The sequence below is a fragment of the Vulpes lagopus genome, chromosome 8 (genome assembly GCF_018345385.1).
Source record: "Vulpes lagopus strain Blue_001 chromosome 8, ASM1834538v1, whole genome shotgun sequence".
In the NCBI taxonomy this organism is placed as follows: Eukaryota; Metazoa; Chordata; class Mammalia; order Carnivora; family Canidae; genus Vulpes; species Vulpes lagopus.
The window spans coordinates 19,804,333-19,821,642 of record NC_054831.1 but is presented as its reverse complement, the minus strand read 5'-3'; the positions used below and the strand labels follow the sequence as shown (position 1 = coordinate 19,821,642).

General features: G+C 38.9%; 1 protein-coding gene across 3 annotated transcripts in view; it reads left to right on the top strand.

Moving 5' to 3' along the window:
- The window catches only part of EBF2 (EBF transcription factor 2), a 192,420-nt gene that overhangs the window by 155,556 nt on the left and 19,554 nt on the right, over positions 1-17,310 (top strand). For all 3 annotated transcript variants that reach the window (XM_041767594.1, XM_041767595.1, XM_041767596.1), the window contains exon 11: positions 16,885-16,973. In XM_041767594.1, the coding sequence (XP_041623528.1) occupies positions 16,885-16,973 (89 nt within the window). The remainder of the gene's footprint in view (positions 1-16,884; positions 16,974-17,310) is intronic.

Here is a 17,310-nt window from a genome sequence, read left to right as displayed (position 1 = left end):
GAATTTTCCAGACAGAATAGATGAGGCCATGATCCATAGTGTTTGGAAACAAAGTGTCTGCTAAAAGGAGAGCCCACATAACCATGAAAAAATAGATATTAGGTTACTTGTAAATTTAAAGAATTATAGAGATGATGAGATGTTGAAGACCACCTGGTCATACTACTCCTTTTGCAGATGTGAGAACCGAGACCCAGGCAGAAGTGACTTGTTCACAAATTGCCCACTGAATTCAAGGTGGAGTCAGAACAAGGACTCAAGTCTTTGGCCATACTGCCTAGTGTCTTTTATTTAGCAATTATTATCAGCAAATAGCTCTGTTTTCCTGATGTGCTAAAATTTTATTGACTCGTTCATGAAGCAAATATTGATTGAGCATGCTCACTATATTCAGCACTGTGCTGTATGCTGGGGATACTGTAGGTAAGTCCGACCGGCAGGATCCTTCCTTCATTATGGTATAGTGGTGTGAAGATGAACTATGTATGCTCTAGGTTTGGGCTTCCTGGATGCCTCTAGTTCTTAAATCTTGTGTAAGTGATTTAACTTCTTAGTCTCCCCATCTATAAAATGGGCTACCTATCTCACAAAGCTGTGGTGAGACTAAATAATACTGTGCATGCAAACAACGGTGTGCTGGTGAAGGTTTAACAATTGGCTCTCCGGGGAAAAGTGGTGGGAAAGGAGCGGTAGGGTTGGTAGTGTTTGCTGATTTCCATGGTGCAAATACTCTGACAATGGTTGATTTCAAGCTACCAGTATGACACCAACTGGCTCACAAAATTTCTGAAAATTTAACAACTTGCTGTCACAAACTAATAGAAGCCCTAGAACACCCTCTTTGTGTAAGCACTGGGGATAGAAAACGACTGTATCTTAGTATTCAAAAATATTTATTATTAATAATTTTTTATGATTACTTATCAGGATTGCTACCATGAAAACTTTTGCTATCAGGGTTATTACCGTGGAAACTTGAAAAAGTAATTACAAATGTGCTGAGTACTAAAAAGCAGCTGTATAGGATGCTGGGAAAATACACTTGGGAAATTGAACCCTCTTAAACTGAGATAACGGGGAAGGCTAAGAACAGTCCAAACACAAGAAACAGAATATACAAAGACCTTGGGGTGAGAAAGAACATGGGACATATATGATGGCTACTATGAACAGGGTAGAAAGAATGAGTTAAAGAGAGGTTGGCCTCAAGCTGGAAGAGAGAGTTGGGACCTGCTTGATTGGCTCTACCCCAGGTGCCATGGGGAGCTATTGGAATATTTTAAAGCTGAGGAGTGCCATGATCAGATTTGCCTTTTAAAAGATTGTTCTGGCTGACTTGTAGAGAATGACTTGGAAGCCAGGGTGGATTCAAGGAGGTCGGTTGGAGGCCAGTATGGTGGCCCCAGCCAGAAATGATGGCAACTTGGACCAGAGTACTGGTAGTGGGGAAAGGCAGAAGGGGATGGAATCTAGGAGGTAGCATTGGCAGCACTTGATGATTGATTGGATGGGGTGAAAGTTGGGGAAAGGAGGGGAGGAGATGCCTCTCAGGTTTCAGGTTTGAAAAATTGGGTGGGTATAGTGTAGAAAGTGATTTTTAAAAAGGTATAAAGTGCTAAGGGAGTTCAGAGGAAGGACAAAATACTTCCAGCTGGTGGAGAGGTGGGAAGATTTAATATCGTAAAGATGTCAATTAATGAATAAATTTAACACAATGCCAATCAAAGTACCAACAAAATGTTTGGGGAAACTTTACAAGAGTTCACCTGGAAAAATAAAGGTGCTAAAATAGGACCCCTCAATTTGAAAAATGAGAGGGCCATGCCCTACCAGACTTAAAACCTATTTTAAGTTTCAGTAATTAGAAGAATATGGGGCTTTGGAGGAACATATAGAAATGTTATTCAACGGAGGAGAACATTAAAAAATAAACAGGTTTTGTACACATGAATAGTATAAATACCTAAACATGTATATAGGTGAGGAGCCATCTCAGTCAATGTGGAAAAGATGGAATGTTTAGCAAGTGGTATTGGATGAGCTAGTTAAGCATCAAAAAAAAAAAAAGTTAGATAGCTAATTTCTTATTATAAACTAAAACATTTGAATTAGATATTTTTTATTAAAAATCTACACATTTCAAAATATTATTATTATAATCTGGAACCTTGCTAACCTTGACCCCAAGGCAACCATCAAGCATAAATCTATGATTACATAACAAGAAAAAATTTTTTTCTTAAGATTTTATTTATTTAATCATGAGAGGCACAGAAAGAATGGCAGAGACATAGGCAGAGGGAAAAGCAAGCCCTGTGGGGAGCCCGATGTGGGACTCAATCTCAGGACCTCGGGATCACACCCTGAGCCAAAGACAGACATTTAAATGCTGAGTGACTCAGGCATCCCAACAAGAAAAATTTTGCATGTCAAGGTGAGGGTCATTAAATCAAAAGGAAATGGACAAACTGAGAACATAGTCATTACATGTGACATATTCTCTTACGTATAAAAAGATTTATCTATTTGTTCAGCAAAAGTTTATGTTATGCCTATATTTGTCAGCAACTGTGTTATGCATTATAGATAAAAGAGATGAATGTTAGATATCTCACAAATTAAAGAGACAAAGAAAGATATGTAAATTAAAAGCTAGCAAGGATATCGGGAGTTAATTCAGGAAGGAATGCAATTTAGCAGTAAACATTCTTAAAAATCCCAATCATATTAATAATCAAATACATGCAAATTAAGGGAACTACAGGATAACATCGCCCTCCCCCCATCAAGTTGGCAAAGATTTCTTTTTTAACAAATGAGAATACCCAAGTTGGCAAAGTTGACAGAAAGTGGAGACTTCCTAACATACTACTGTAGGAGGGTAGATGGCTCTGGGAGAGTATCTTGATGGTACTAGCTTTAAAAATGTATATACCCTTTGACCCAACAATTCTACTTTTTGGAATGTATACTTAGGAAATAACTGAGTTTGCCTGAGGGCTGTTCATTAGAGCAGTGTTTATGGTAGTGAAAAATTGAAAACATCCTTAGTGTCCATTAGGGGACTCATTAAATAAACAATGAACCATCCTTACACTGAAATACTTTTTAGACATTAAAAGTAGTGCTGTGAATGGATATTTAGTTCCATGAAAGAAATCTGTGATATAGGTTTAAAACGAGCTTAAAAACTATATGCACAGTATAGTCCAGTCTGATTTATATACATATGAAAAAAGAACAGTTGTGTAAAAAACCCTAGTAAGATACAGAAACCTGCATATGAAAGTGTTAACAATGGTGGTTTCTAGGTGTTGGTATTGTTATTATTATTAGTTTCAATTTTTGCTTACTTATATTTATTATTTTCTGAAAAAAAAATTAAGGAATTTTTAATTAGTAATGAAATAAAATATGGTGTAAAAAATTAATGTTCCACATATTGAAATACTGAAATAGCAAACATTGGTAAACTTGATTCTTTAGGTACAAAAAGAGTGTTTCCAGCCAGGGAAGCAGTGAGGCTTCTTCCAGAAGACTGCTTTGGAGAAAGAAGGACCATGGGAGGCAGTTAAGGGTGAGGAGGGTGGGGACAAGTTGTTTATTCTTCCACAAACAGAGAAGAGAATAAATATATAAACATTGTTCAGGCTGGCTCGGGAGGCTGGTCACTCTCTCTAAAAACCTCCACCTGAGGTTACTGAGCCAAATGTGACTTAGTTTGGTAGAGACAAGTGGGTAATGTTACTCATGAAGGGGCCCAGGCGCTACAGGAAAATGAATCGGTGATCTCTTGACTTGCCCACTCAATGAGCAGCCACCATTAGAAATCTTAGTCCAAAAGCTGGAAAGGCAGTGGCTTCCCTAGGTGTCTGGAGGTGGGGCTGCTCTGCCTCAGAACGGAGGCCTACCTATGGTGAGCCTGGTTAATCCTGGCCTTCTCCTTGGGGGGAGGGGGTGGGAGAGATGGGCAGAGAGCTCATGGACTTCCAGCCAGTCTCCTCCTGAGCTGCATATTCTGGCCTCAGAATGTGCTCGGCTACAGAATAGTGTGTTGGAAAGCAATATAGGCCTAGACAAAGTACTCAGCTCCAGTGGTCAGGTGGAAAATGTCCTCTTGATTCCCAAGAAAAGAAAACCTTGAGAAGTCTAGAGAGCTTTCGTGGGGACCACGAGCAGTAGGGTGACATTCCAAGAGGAGGATGCACTAGATTCAGCCAGAAGACGTGCTTTCAGATGCTGGCTGTGGCATCAATGACTTGTTTGACCTTTTGATAAGTCACCTAACCTCCCTGAACCTCATTTTCTTCATCTGTAAAGCTCTGGTACTAATTATACTATTACCCATAGGTGTTTCTCTAATTTGGCTGAGTATGAGAATCATGCTTGGCTCCATTCCAGACATACCGAATCATATTCTTTTGAGAGGGTCTTAGAATCTGTATTTTAAACAAAGAAACGAGTTTGAGGAACCTGAGTCCTGCTCATCAGGCTGTTGCGGAGACTCTCTGGCTGGCAAAGCTCTCTGCATGTGGGGCAGTTCTTATGAGACTGAGTCATTGCACTGTGAACACAATAATATTTACTCTTAGGTGGAACTTTCTAGGAGACTCAAAAAACAGGAGGTGGGAAAGGAGACTCTGAGGTCCAACCATTGGTGGTTCCTGTATCCAAGGATACACCTCCATAATAAACCCAAGCCTATTAGATGTAACTTACCTGGTATAATTAGCCAAAATGCAGTAATCAGCTCCCCATGGTTGTTGCTGCCAAGTACAGCATAAACAACATCAGGGCTCTGAAAAACAACACATTTTCTTCACACATGTGACTTTGCAGGTCTATTTTTCCTCCAACCATGGTTTGCTAAAGTACAGCTTGCTGCTGCAGAACTGAGAAATCCACATGAGAATATAGCTCCTCGGGAAAGGTCCGATTGCCTCTATCTGCTTAGAGACCTAGGGGTGGTATGCCAGCCAGGCTCAGAGAGGAGAAGGGCCTCTACTTTCCTCACAGATCTTTCCACAGAGAACTGGCAGGGCAGAAAAATAATCCTGGGAGGGGCACCCAGTGGGATCATGGTTATTGGTTGCACAGGTCTTTCTGGGCTGTTTTGAGGATGCGGAAAGAGAAAATCTGAAGGCATGCACTTGGGGGTGGAATGGCCATTGTTTATAATGATTAAATCTGGACCAGCCACAAAAACCAGTGTGAAGTCATGATGTACGTGGTTGATGGCAGGTCACTGGCATATGGGGGTAGATGAGCACAGCTTTTCAGTGTTATTACTATGGCTCTTTGCAGAATCTGGTTGAAACATTTGATTGTTGGTTAGAAGTCTCCTGTAAGTTCTAGCATCAGATAGAACTAGTAAGAAAAAAAATGATAATACTAATTGAGGAGGTAGGGCAGGCTCTGTCTCATGAGTTCATGTCATCACTGCCTTTTCTCACTGTGATGGTTCTTTTAGTATCTCGACTTTATAGATAAGAATCCTTCTGCCTGAGGTCACCAAGTTAGGTGAAGTCCTAGCTGTCTAATTCGAAAGCCGCATTCTGAACCGTGATATGTGTGCTACTTACCATCCTGTGGTAGCTTCACAGAAGATATTACACCAAGGCCATCTGTTTGGCTTCATCCAATAGTTTTACCTGAAAATGCCAATGGCCTTGGCTCTCTGGCTGTTACTGTGAGGAATTGCACAGGAGACAAGCCTGGGCAGTGAGCATGGAGGCAGCTCAGAGATTGCCTTGCCCGTACCCTGGTGCTCCAGATTGCAAAGTGGGATGTTCCTGTACCACGTGATGTGATAGGATGAGAACCTATGAATACTTCGAATTTCAGTGAAGTCATACAAACTATCCTGTCCATGAATAATTGGAGTTGTGGAAGGCAAAGGAGTACCAAGACCCACTTTGTTATTAAGAGAGAACTTAGCCAGGGGGTGGAAGGCAATGACTGAGTATAGAAGCCTAGATCTGAGCCCCAACTTTCCTGCAAATCACTTAACTGTTCTGCACCTCAGTTTTCCAACTGAACAAACAGGAACAAATCTCCCTGGGAAAATGAAATGGTATCGTATGCAAGCGCATTATATATAGAAATATAAAAATATAAGTCCAATTCACTGCTGTCAGCTTTTGGCAGACAGACATACGCCTTCTGGGATGAGTTCTAGGTGGCTTTGCCCCCATCACTGTTGGATCAAGAGTGGGCTTTTTCATGTTTTCCTTTTGGTAAGAGTGAATTCTTCCTGAAAGAACTACTACACCATGCCCTTAATATCTGGGTCTGGATTTCATATCCAGATTTTGTAGACAGAGAAGGCCAAGGTGGCCTGAGAACATGGCTCTGCAGGTAGAGTGAAGGGAAGGTGGGTTTTCAATGGAGGACAAAAGGAGCAGAAGACACTGACTTGGCCCAGGTGAGCCCAGAACTACATGGAGGAGCTGCTTGTTGAGGTGTGTGGTTGAACTTAGAAGCTGGCAAATGAGAATTAATGGAGATGCTGAGAAACCAAAAAATTCATGTCAACTAACCCCTTCCCCCAGAGGACTTCTTAAGTTTGTACTTTAGCATGACCAAATGCATTTGATCACCTACCCCTGGTCATTATTTGGGAGAAAATGTTAATAAGAAAATGGCCAAGAACATGCAGTAAGTAGTTGGGAGAAAAAATGGGAGGCCTAGATTTTTCTACAAACTTCCAGTGTCCTCCCTGAGGCTTGGTGTGGGGTGTGGGGTGTGGGGTCCTCTTTTCATAAAGCTGCATTGCACAGATGTGCAAGCAGGATTGCAAATGTTAATAGCCTATCCAACTTCACATTTCTTTTTTTTTTTCTTATAGCATTACCCTGAAAAAAAAATCCCATTTAAGAAATGAATCTGATTTTGAGTTAAAAATACCCAATTCAGACATCAAATACTGGCCCGAGTACAATTGTTCCCTGTTCACACTGAAAACAGGTTGAATCAATAGCCCTCCTGGTAGCCTGTAGTTTTACTGAGGTCGCCTCTACCCTCACCTCTTGTGAAATTCGGATCCATCATTCAGCTGAGTCTGAAGAATGATGTCTCCGTTGGAAGCCCCAGAATAGGGGGCTGTTGTTCCACTGGAGACATCCCCCAGCCCCTTAATGGCCTGGTGCTCTCGGCTATAATATTCTAAATACACATTACAGAGAGCATGAGCATATTCATAACTGCTCCATTGTGGCATTTAGATTTACCCTTGAAATTTATCTTTAATTTTTACAGTTGTCTCCTTAACCATGTATATTATTCCCTTCTTCAAACAATCTGTCTTCCCGCTGCAGTTTTTCTTGAAACCAAAGCATAATTAAATATTAAATTAATATTTCATTTTAAATTAAATATAAAAGGCTTCAGTCTAATCTTTCACTTGTGCACCGCTGGTTCTTACCTCGTATTCTTGTTCCTGTAACCACAAAGGCAGGTACCACCTCTTAATAATGTGTTCCTATATTATCTTTGTCCCTTTTTTTTTAATTGGTGACATGGAACTTTTGCAACGTTGAAACAGATGGATATAGAGGAATATTTCAATGTAGCAACGGCTAACAATGACGTCACATCATTCAACATCCTGTGGGTTCAACCCCACCCATCTCTGCTTCTCCAAGAAGTTCACTGCACCAAATAGATGAATCCTATAGAATCATATAAGCAAGAGCTCACAAGGAATCTTAGAGACCGTTTAGCTCAACCTTTTGTCTTTGCAGAATGATAAACCAAAGTCCACCTGGCCTTGAAGGTGGGAATGGTTATTGGGACCTAAAACAGATCCCATGCCGGACCAACCTATCAAATGCTGTGAAAAAAAATTTTTAACTTGGGAGCATTAAGATGTTAGTTAAATGTAGGCTCTACATGTTGGACATGAGCAGTAGGGCAGAAGGTAGATGCTTGGACAACAAAAATGGAAGGAAGTGCTGGGAGAGACATAGGAACTAAAATCAAAGCACAAAGAAGGTAGACCTCACAGGACTCAATATGTAAGCTCAAGGCTCTTTGCAGACATGGACACTGAAGGGAAGGCAGAATGGAGAAGTCTTAGAGGTCACATGAAAGCAAGAGCTCGTCTCTGTATATCTGAATTCCTCCCCATGCTAGGTTGCTCTACACCTTCCTGACCTGCCAAGAGAGTAACTACCTTTGACCAGAGCCACAGGGAAGGTATTCCTGATGTATGTTTTCCCCTTTGCTTGCGCATCAGAGGTTATCTTCTGATCTGGTGTTTGTCTGGCAGTCACATTGCATAGATTTTGGGTTTCTTAAGTAGGATCCTTTACCATTGTTTTCTTTATTATTAGAGAAGGATAACATTTCAAGTCAGGATTGGAAAGATTCTCTAGTTCTGTGGGCTAGACCCCTCAGAGGACCGCAAACTCTATACGTATCTGATAAAAGTGAAGATCCTTTGCTGCAGATGCGTGCACATATGTGAAGACATACAGCTAGGCCCAGACTTTTCGAGTTTTCTTGGCCTCTTAATGGCCATCCATACACTCCATGATGATCCTAGGCTCCAATTGGAGACTTACTTACCACTGAGGAAAGCTGAAACCCAGGCCAACATCCCAGAGCAACAGCCAAACTGATCACTTGAATCTTCCCTCACCTCATCAGCTTATTTGTCTCTTCTCAAATTTCCACAAAGGATTTGGATCAACCTTTGATGCTGCCATTTTGTGATGTGTACTGCCGTTGGTTGGCATAAATGACCTCCAACCTGCAGTGTCAGTGCTGTCTTTTTCAGGGTTGACCAGTATTCTAACAAAGAGTCCCCTTTCCATGTTAGCCAGTGTCCCCTATATTTTTGGGAAACAGAAGTAGAGGCATAAGCTAGGGTAAGCATTATCTGATCTCTGTGCCTTCTCTTAAGGGAAGAAAAAAATCATATAGAATTTATACATCTCGCCAACCCTTTGGGAAAATTAATATTGAACACCAGCCAGTTTCTTTTTTTTAATGAGTGGTTCCCAGTAGATATTTTTAGTTAAATACTATTTACTTATAAAATAAAACCTTTACACATTGCTTAAAGTTTATATCTATTTGCTGGGTCCAAGATATGTAAGTAACCTCATATATTATACCCATAATCAAAATGAGAAATGACACATAAGATCCAGGCTCTCAGGAGAAATATTATGAAATCTCAAGGTATTGATGAAAGTTTTTCCAAGGCTGATCCAAATGGGATTTAGATTCTGTGGCAGTTGAAATGTGTATTATTAAACTCCTTAAGCAAACCCGAATGACTCCCAGTGGAGGATTAAGACATTCTATGTATAGCAAAGACGAAATTCTCATGTCTGAGTTTTCTCTATTGAATTCCCCCTTGATTAGCTTCTGTAATATTTAACTTCATGCCATGCCATAATTATTTAATAAAAGGTAAATATAAATTATATTTCAGTGGGGATATGACCTTTTACCTTAATGTTATGTTACTAAAGAAAGACATAGATAAATAGAGCCTATAGATCGAAGCATATTTTTAATTTACTCTATTTTTTGCCTAGCTAGCACTTCTCTGTGTCCCTGTCAGCCGAGAGGTTGGCAGCACTTCACAGCACCCCCGCACTCCATGTGGTAGGAGAGGTTGTAAATTCACACTGATGATGGCGGTTAATGATCTGGTTGGCCCTTCGAGGCAGTCTTGGTGCTGGTGTTGGGCACCTCATTAGCTAATTGAGGTTTGCTTGGCTCACACCAGGCCTGAAATGTCAGAGAACACCCAGGGAGGTGGGGCGGGGAGGAAGCTGGAATTCAATATGAGGCTAACATGTAGAACGCAAAAACGACTGGTCAGTTGGAAAGCCAGTGTGGAACCAAAGTAAAAGTTGTCCAATCCAATTTCGACGTGTCTAAGGCTGATAACTGGAGGAATTGACCGACTTTGCTTCTTATGGTTTGGTGTTGACTCAACAGTTTCCACTTTATGATTTGTACTTCAAAAGTGCACTTGATTAAATGAAATTGTGTGTGCACACACATGTGATTTTTTTCCTGTCTGTATAGATAATGATTTAAAAAATTTTTTTTTATTATTGTCTTCTCATCAGACATATACAACCCATTCCACAGTTTGTGCTATGAAGTCTGGCAGGGCCTGCCAAAAAACACTCAACATCAGAAATCTATGAGTATGCCTCACCTACTTACTCAGTTTAAAAGATGAATAGTTAACCCAATATGGTCAAGAGAGTCTTCTATTTCTGATTTGGGTGGGGAGTGAGAGGGGCTGGGCAGGCAAGATAAACTTGATATTACCCTTGTGTGCTGGTGGTTTCCTATCTAATGGCAAGAACAGTGGGTACAAATATGTAAGCAATTCTGTGCAAGAGAAACCACCATCTACATCCCACTCTGTGTACTGATTAAAGCCTGGCTTTAGAGAATTTGTCTGCAAGTGGCAGGAAGGACAAGGTATAACGAGATTAGTGGTGGTCATGGGGGGATCCCTGGAGCTCTAGAGAGGGGGAGTGAAAGCTCTCCTGGGAGAGTAGCTCTGCAAATGGGAAGAGGGGATGAGGATAGTGGTGGGGACAACAGGGACCTTAAAAGGGCTAGATTTTCTACCTCAGGGAGTAATCCCTGACTTTATAGCAAATGTATTGTGAGCACACCCATATCTGCAATTTCCATTGTCTCCATATAAGAAGATCAGTACCCTAGGTAACAAAATGGTACGTATCTGAAAAAAGGCAAGAAAATGATTGATTTAGAGCATTTTGTCACTAGGTCTGTTTGCCCTGCAGCAGCGGGCAGCTGTTTGTGTTTGCTGATTGATACCAAATGGAGCCTTCTCTCACACTCTGTGATTGAGAAGTCAGGCAACCTGGCAGGGCTTCACTTCCCAGCTCTGCTGCCCTTTGCTCGGAGCTTGAGAGGAAGCATGGGGAGGGGTGGAAGCAGAAGATGGCACGGCCACTTCTCAACACTCTCTCTGCTCCTCACCAGCTCCCGCCCAGTAATTGAGTGCAGAGGGGTAGCCTTTGACCCACGCAGCTGTTGGCATATCTGGACAGGGCTTGGAACAACATCTCTAATTCAGCAGCAAAGGTTGAGAGAACAGGCCTAGGAGTTGGAGAAACCAGGGTACAAATCCCACCTTTACTCCAGGAACTGCATTGAAAATAGAGGTAAAACCCAAATAGTGGGATTATAATGGGGATTAAATGAGCTACCATGTGTAAAGCTAGCATTGTGACTGTGATACAGCAAGCCTTTGGTAAATTCTAACAGTGGCAGTAACGACTTTCATTATTGAATATTGTAGCCACTAAAAATACTGTTATTAAAGAGAAAGGCTTCAAAAATTGCTGATGTTATAATGCTAAGTGGGGAAAAAAAGTTTACAGAATAATTCCAATTATACACACATCTATTCCTACATATGTTTCTGGGTAAAATGGTAATTTAGTCCAAGTGTTTAATCTGCCCCCAGCCCCAGAATATATCAGAGGTTATTTTCAAGAAAATAAAAAAATAATGGAAATCTAGTATTCACATCTGAAGCAAGCCTGGTGTCATAAATATGCCAGAAATTTTGTGCTGGTGTTCATGTGTGTGCAGAGTTGTGTTGGAGGATGTGTGAAACCTGGAGACATCATTCCCCTCTAGGCCTCCTCTGTCCCCACTCCCCACCTCAAAGGGTAAGAACAAACATCACAGGCAGAAACTTGACCTTTATTGGAGAAGAATATACTTATCTGTGGTGTATCTTCAGAAGTTGTCATTTACATGTTAGGAAGACAGAAAGATATCCTCTTATTTCAAGGGCTTGGACAGAATTCAACTCTTATTGTTACTGATATAACTTGACTGCTAGAGAATTGAACCAGTGAAGAACCTAAGAATGGAAAAGTTTGGGGCTCCTGGGTGGCTCAGTCAGTTAAGCATCTACCTTTAGCTGAGGTCATAATCTCAGGGTCCTGGGATCAAGCTGCACATAAGGCTCTCTGCTCAGTGGGGAGTCTGCTTCTCCCTTTCCCTCTGCCACTACCCCTGCCACTCATTCTCTCTCTCTCTCTCTCTCTCTCTCTCTCTCATGCTCTCTCAAATCAATCAATAAATAAAGTCTCAAAAAAAAAAAGAATAGAAAAATTATGCTATCACAGGACTACTGGTCAGCAGAGAAAGCAGTTAAGTTAGAGTATTTCAATTATTGTTAATGTAAATGTGAAAATTGATCTAAAGATACAGATCAGGGATCCCTGGGTGGCTCAGCAGTTTAGCGACTACCTTCAGCCCAGGGTGTGATCCTGGAGTCCCGGGATTGAGTCCCACATCAGGCTCCCTGCGTGGAGCCTGCTTCTCCCTCTGCCTGTGCCTCTGCTTCTCTCTCTCTCTCTCTCTCTCTCTGTCTCTCTCATAAATAAATAAATAAAATCTTTAAAAAAATAAATAAAAGATACAGATCATAAAAAGTCTAAAGATAGTAATATTAGCTGAAGATGACAAATGAACAACCAAAATGTAAATGTGGAAAGTGTGAGGTATGGAAATTAAAGGTGGGCAAAATTCCTTATACGTGGAGGGGCTTACCAGACTCAAATAATTAAAAGGTAATATTTTTAGAGAAATCTAAAAGTACTGCTTTAAATTAAAATAGGATGTGTATCTTTCTCATTGCTAGAGAAAAATATGTTCATTAAAAGACTATCAGAAATAAAAGTAGAATGTTGAAGGATAAATTTAGAGTAGCTATTATATATATAATATGTTAAATAACATGGTCAAAAGATACATTAAATAATGCATTTAAAGCATTACCCATGGGACACAGAAAAAACTTGTATGTACTAATTCACAGAAAACTTAAATTCCAAAGACAGATATTCTGCAGGATACCTTTTTGAATACAATGCAAATAACTAGAATAAATAATTAATACCCAGGCATCTCAAAATTTTAGGATATTCTCTTTGGAACAAAAGGAAGACAAAATTAGAAATATGATTATTCAAAAAGTTGCAACAAAGCAGGGCTTGGAGGGGGAGAACCATAAATAGGAGATTAGAAATTTTAAATATACAATGTAGAATCTGTGCTAAAACATTTAAAATTTTGATAAAATGCATGAGTTTTCTAGAAAAATACAAATAATATCGAGAAATAAAGAAAAAATCTAAGGTTTCTGATTGGCAATCTGATGGATGATGACTATTTACTCAAAGTCATGTAAGCTTGGGATATCTTGGGTGGGAGGAGTCTATGGACCCATCCCTATGGAAATTTCCAGCCAGTATTTGGATAGACAATGTGGAATCTTGGGCAAGCTCTCTGGATTGGAGATAAAGATTTGTGATAGTTAGCACGTAGCTTGACATGGAAATCAGAGGGGCACTGATGAAGTAGACAAGCGAGAATGGATTGCCAAACAGAAGACTGGCTTGGCAACAGGTGTGAAGAGCGGCAGTGTTTACAAGATGGAGGAAGACCAGTCCTCAAAGTGGGCTGAGGTGGCTTGGCTAGGGAGGTAGGAGGGAAACACAGCAGTGCACATTCAGGAAAGGTGATGGGTGGAAGAATTTCCAGCAGGAGAGTATTTCCAATGTCATAACTTGTGTTTATGATAAGAATGGAAAAATTCTGGGGCACCTGAGTGAATCCATCAGTTAAGCAACTGACTCTTGGTTTTGGCTCAGGACATAATCTCAGGGTCAGGCTCTGTGCTCAGTGGGGAGTCTGCTTGGGATTCTCTCTCTCCCTCTCCCTCTCCCTCTGCCCTTCTGTACCCTCTCTCTCTCAAATAGATAAATCTTTAAAAAAAAACAAAAAAGAATGGAAAAGTTCCTCTTGCTTTGGCTAAAATGTTGTTGGTGACTTTGACAAGAGATATTTCACAGGGTTCTTTCAAACTTTTAGTCAAGAGAAAATATCCATGTTGTATAAATCTTATAGAGCACAGGATAAAATATAGAAGTGTCTCAATTTATTTTTCAAAGCTGGTATAAAATAAAAATCAACCAGAAGCTGGCCAATACCATGCACACAATCCCAATTATTAATATGGACACATAAACCCCCAACAACAGTAATAGTAACTGATATTTGTTGAGTGCTCAGTACATGCTAGGCACTATTCTCAGTAACTTAATTGATTTTAATCCTCACACCAGGAATGTTAAGAAAATATTAACAAATTCAGAAATATGCTAAGCAAGTTATATACCACATCCATGACTAGAATTTTAATTGGGGAATATTGGGAAATCTATAAAATATAATATAAATTGGTCAAATGATAAAATTCATTGACTGTAATTTCCTAAAACTCTTAACAAGTCCTGGTAAAAATCCTTATTGAAGCATGAAAACTAATTTGATGGTGAAATATTAGTGTCATTCCCATTCAGAGAAAAACAGGAAAGAATGTCCACCATCACCCACATTCTTAGCAATTTAGCCAACACAAGAATAGGGACATTTTAGCCAACACAAGAATAGGATTAAAGAGCTTAATGGAATTAATATATAGGAAAAATGATCATTATACATAGATGCTATGAATGTGTTATCCTAAGAATAAACAGAAATAATTCATGACATCTGTCAGGGTTAGGTTACAAAATGACATAGCTACCATTGGTTAAGAACTTTTATGTGCCAAGAACTGTGCTGGGGGCATTATATAAATGGTTTCATTTAATTTTGACAGCAATCCCATAAGATGGACTTTAAACATAAACTTACAGAAATTAATAGTAGATGGAATTCAAACCCATGATCTATTTGACTCTTAAACTGATTCTCGTAATGTCTATGCCATATACCGCTACCCTCAGACGCTGCCTTGCACAGACATATAAAAACCAAAAGTGTTTCTAGGCACTAGTAAAACTCTTAGAAAATGTGATGAGAGAATCATATTTACAAGAAAATGATAAAAAGTGAAATGCATAGCAAAAAACAAAAATGAAAAATAAAAAACTTATTACCAAGATGATAAGCAGTACACATTTTACTTGCAGACCTAAAGGAGAAGAATTCATATATGTTTGTATATGTATATGCAAAGACATACACACGAAATACTTATGTGTGTATATGTGCATGTGTACTTATCATGGAATTGGGATGGTCTTTCTACATATGATACCTAAGGACAAATTGGAATATGATACTGTAACATGGTAACAGAGTGTTAAAAAGATTAATATGTTAAGTGTTTTTACAAGTAGAAAAAGTAAATAACTAATCCCCAATAGGAAAGCGTGCAGAAAGTATTAACAAGCAATTCATAAAAGAAAAAATTAAAATGATCAGTAAGTATAAGAAAAAGCTCTTCAATCTCACGGATGAATAATCAAATAGAAGTGACCACGTGCATTGCTGGAGGGAGTATGAGTTTGTACATTCTTCTGAGAAGTGTTCGACAGGTTGTGTGTTAGTCTTTAAATATAAATCATAGTTTTTGGTCCAGTAATTCTAATTCTTGGAATTTTCTAATTGAAATCATTAAAGCTATACACAGTGGATAATTATTGCTCTGATTCTTATAATAGTGAGAAATTAAGGATCACATTAAATGCCAAACATTAGGAAGCCATTTAAATAAATTATAGACCAAGTCATGGAAAAATATGCAGGAATTTTAAATAATGTTATAAAAGAATAATTAATAACCTGGGGAAAAGTTTGATATATTGTTAAATGATAAAAAGTAGGTTATGTAACAGTGTGAATAGGATGTCTGAATAATTTTAAGTATGTGTGTGTGTTTAAATCTGGAAGGATATAAGCAAAAACGTTAACCCAGTCATCTCTAAAATGGTGAGAGTATGATGATTGTATTTTTACTTCCACATTTAAATTTGTTTATAATTCTTTTAAACAAAAGGTGTTGCTTTGATACTTAGAATAACAGCAACGAAAATTCATAAAACATATGTGCAAAAAGGAAGATTAAAAAGGAAGTACACCCTCCTGTGTTTCCCACTGCCTAATGGGAGTGCAGGTGGTTATTATTTTATTCTTTGCATCTTTTTTCTTTACTTGGATCATGCATTAATTTTGAAACTACAAAATTTAAATAACAGACTTTTAAAAAGTCAAGGAAGAGAGGAAGGAGAAAGGAGAAAGGAATCGACTCCAAAAACTCTAGCAGAGTAGAAATGCCGAGTGATGTCCTTCATTCACTCCCTCCCTCACTCATTTAACAATTTGCTGATGCTAAGTGCTAAGCACCTACTATGTGCCAGGTGCTGCCTTGCACAATGAGAACACAGTGGCAAAACAAAGCAAGTACGAATCCTCATTCTGTGCCACTTTCAGCTTACTGTGGAGCCTGACATCAAATGAATGTACATGTAGCAAACTGTAATTGCAATTCTGAAAGTGTATTATGCGTAAGAACGGGGCTTTATGAGAATAAACTCACAGAAGGTTTGTAAATATACAAATGTAAATATTTGAGAGAATAAAAAAAGGTGATAATTAGGAGAATTAATATATGGTGAAGGTATATTTGGGAAAGAGAATGGGGAAGAAGCATGTAAGGGTAGTTTATTGTTTTCATAAAAAACTGGGATATGATTGTTTAATATTTTTGATTATTTAAGAGAGAGCAGAGAATTCTAAGTTGTGTGCACTTAAGGCAGCAATAATAAAACAAGTGTAATCATCCTGACATTTTGAAATACCATTCTAATGCAAATACATTAAACTACTATGAATCCCAAACTTAAAAATGTGAATTAACCAATGTCACATGTATCTATAACTAATTGTATGCATTATGTATCAATTCTCAGATAATATCAGAACCTCTCTATTGCTGGTGGAAGACTTAATTAGAAGCTTTGTTTATGGCCATGAAACATACTCAAAAAGGGAACTTTTATTTTTCAGCATTAAATGAACCCACCATAGACTATGGCTTCCAGAGACTGCAGAAGGTCATCCCGAGGCATCCCGGGGATCCAGAGAGATTAGCTAAGGTAAAAAACACTTTGGAAATTGACAGGTGAAAACCTTATTATGGGATTTTAGCAAACCTGGACGGAGCCAGCAAATTCAGTCCCTTTAAAATTACATTAGGCCCTGAAATTTGGCTAAGTTTTAGATACAAAATACATATAAAATATCTACTAACTCTGAGATATGCTGTGATTAATATCTGAGAGAATATGAAATCTGAAAATTTGGTCCTATAAAATAGATACATTACAAGTATCCAGCTTATAAAACATTGCCAACTTTATGAAAATAACTAATTGCATACTGGCTTAAAAGTGTAAGTTCCCACTCCTTTGTATTTGAATATAATTTTATTCA